This window comes from Sinocyclocheilus anshuiensis, unplaced genomic scaffold, assembly GCF_001515605.1.
Source record: "Sinocyclocheilus anshuiensis isolate Anshui unplaced genomic scaffold, SAMN03320099.WGS_v1.1 scaffold23, whole genome shotgun sequence".
NCBI lineage: Eukaryota > Metazoa > Chordata > Actinopteri > Cypriniformes > Cyprinidae > Sinocyclocheilus > Sinocyclocheilus anshuiensis.
The window spans coordinates 592,602-594,387 of record NW_015552545.1 but is presented as its reverse complement, the minus strand read 5'-3'; the positions used below and the strand labels follow the sequence as shown (position 1 = coordinate 594,387).

Below are 1,786 nucleotides of genomic sequence, written 5' to 3'. Positions count from 1 at the left end.
CACACGTTTGCACTGTAAATAAGTAAAACTATCTATCTATCTATCTATCTATAAATCAGTGTATAATAATCAGCAGAGACATGTAATTATTATTTAGGAAGAAATCCAAAATATCTCGTATTAATTGATGGGACTGTGAGTTCTCTACTCCATCCTAATGTATTTGTTGTTCCTTCCCACAGTGGATTCACACATGATTAAGTTGTCCTCACTTCTGATTAATAATTAACCGCTGTTGTTATATTTTTTCTGCAGGCACTACAGAATGTGCTCTGCAGTTTCCAGACCCGTATATCTACTGGGACACATTGATGAAGATCTGCGTCTTCATCTTTGCCTTTGTGGCTCCTCTCCTCATCATCACGGTGTGCTACACGCTCATGGTCCTGCGTCTCAAGAGTGTACGTCTGCTGTCGGGCTCCCGGGAAAAAGACCGCAACCTGAGACGCATCACCCGCCTAGTGCTGGTTGTGGTGGCTGTGTTTGTGGTGTGCTGGACGCCCATACACATCTTCATCCTAGTCAAAGCTCTTGCGCCCGGAGTGCCGGAGACCACTGCAGTCATGGCCGCCTACTTCTTCTGTGTGGCACTGGGATACACCAACAGCAGCCTGAACCCCATCCTGTATGCTTTCCTTGATGAGAACTTCAAACGGTGCTTCAGGGACTTCTGCTGCCCAGGTCGGACCAAGGGGGACGGGCACGGCGTCAGTCGGGTCAGAAGCACTCTTCGCGAGCACACATGCCCAGCAGAGGCCAAAGGGGATGGGGGCCACGGTCGACCCGTATGACTAGCCGTGGAGCTGTCGTCCTTTCACGGTCGAGAGGACTCAAATGACCTGGGACTGACACAGATCACCACCGCCATCTGAGGAAGAGATTGTGCCCTTTACGTTCAGAAAAGTAGGCTAACTATTGATAGCAAAAAGGGATATTTTAGCAAAATCATTGTCTTGTTTTGTGTGTCCATATTCAGATTTTTATAGTACACTGTAAAAGAAATAAAATAAAAAAATAAACCTGTGGTTGCCAGAACTTTACTGTAAAAAAATATGGTACCACCATTTCATTTTTCGATTTAATTTAAATTTACAGTAAAAACCCATACATTATAATTCATTAACTGATCTAAAACACCAAACTACTGAAATATTAAAATATGTTTTATACTTTTTTAATACGCTGACAACCACCAAAAACACAGGTGTTCATGAGAAAGCCACATGATGAATCAAAGCTCATCACAAGTAACTTTTCCAGATGTTGAGGCTAATATTATTTATTAATATACAGAAGATATATATTAATATACATGACACTAAAATAATACAATCAACATTAATTTACCAACATAAAATGTAACATAAAAACCTAATATACATAACTGATAAGAGAAAACGTCTCCGGTTACTTATGTAACCATGGTTCCCTACTCAGGGAACGAGACACTGTGTCTTCTAGGGGTCGCTATGGGGAACACCTCGTCGTGACCTGTGTCTGAAGCATACATTGAAAAAACACCAACAACACGTTGGCCGGCGACAGCCATGACGTCACTACCGGTGCGACTAGTATAAATAGGCGCCAGTAGAACACATCATCCACTTCTTCGTGGGGAGTGGTGCCCAAGGCGGAACCGGGGTTTTAAACCACTCAGAAAGAGCACGAAGCTGTTGCGCGTAGCTCTTGCCATACATAATTCTAGAAAAGAATGCAGAGTACTAGCGTGCGAACTTACCACAGTGTGGATTTTAGAAAGTGTACAAAGACTTCACGTGCACACTTA

The 1,786-nt window shown here is 42.9% G+C and overlaps 1 protein-coding gene across 1 annotated transcript in view; it reads left to right on the top strand.

The window, feature by feature from the left end:
- The window catches only part of LOC107664042 (delta-type opioid receptor-like), a 3,190-nt gene extending 2,318 nt beyond the window's left edge, over positions 1–872 (top strand). The window contains exon 4 of the mRNA XM_016454487.1: positions 256–872. Within this exon, the coding sequence (XP_016309973.1) occupies positions 256–791 (536 nt within the window). The 3' untranslated portion in view covers positions 792–872. The remainder of the gene's footprint in view (positions 1–255) is intronic.
- Positions 873–1,786: the final 914 nt, after the last annotated feature.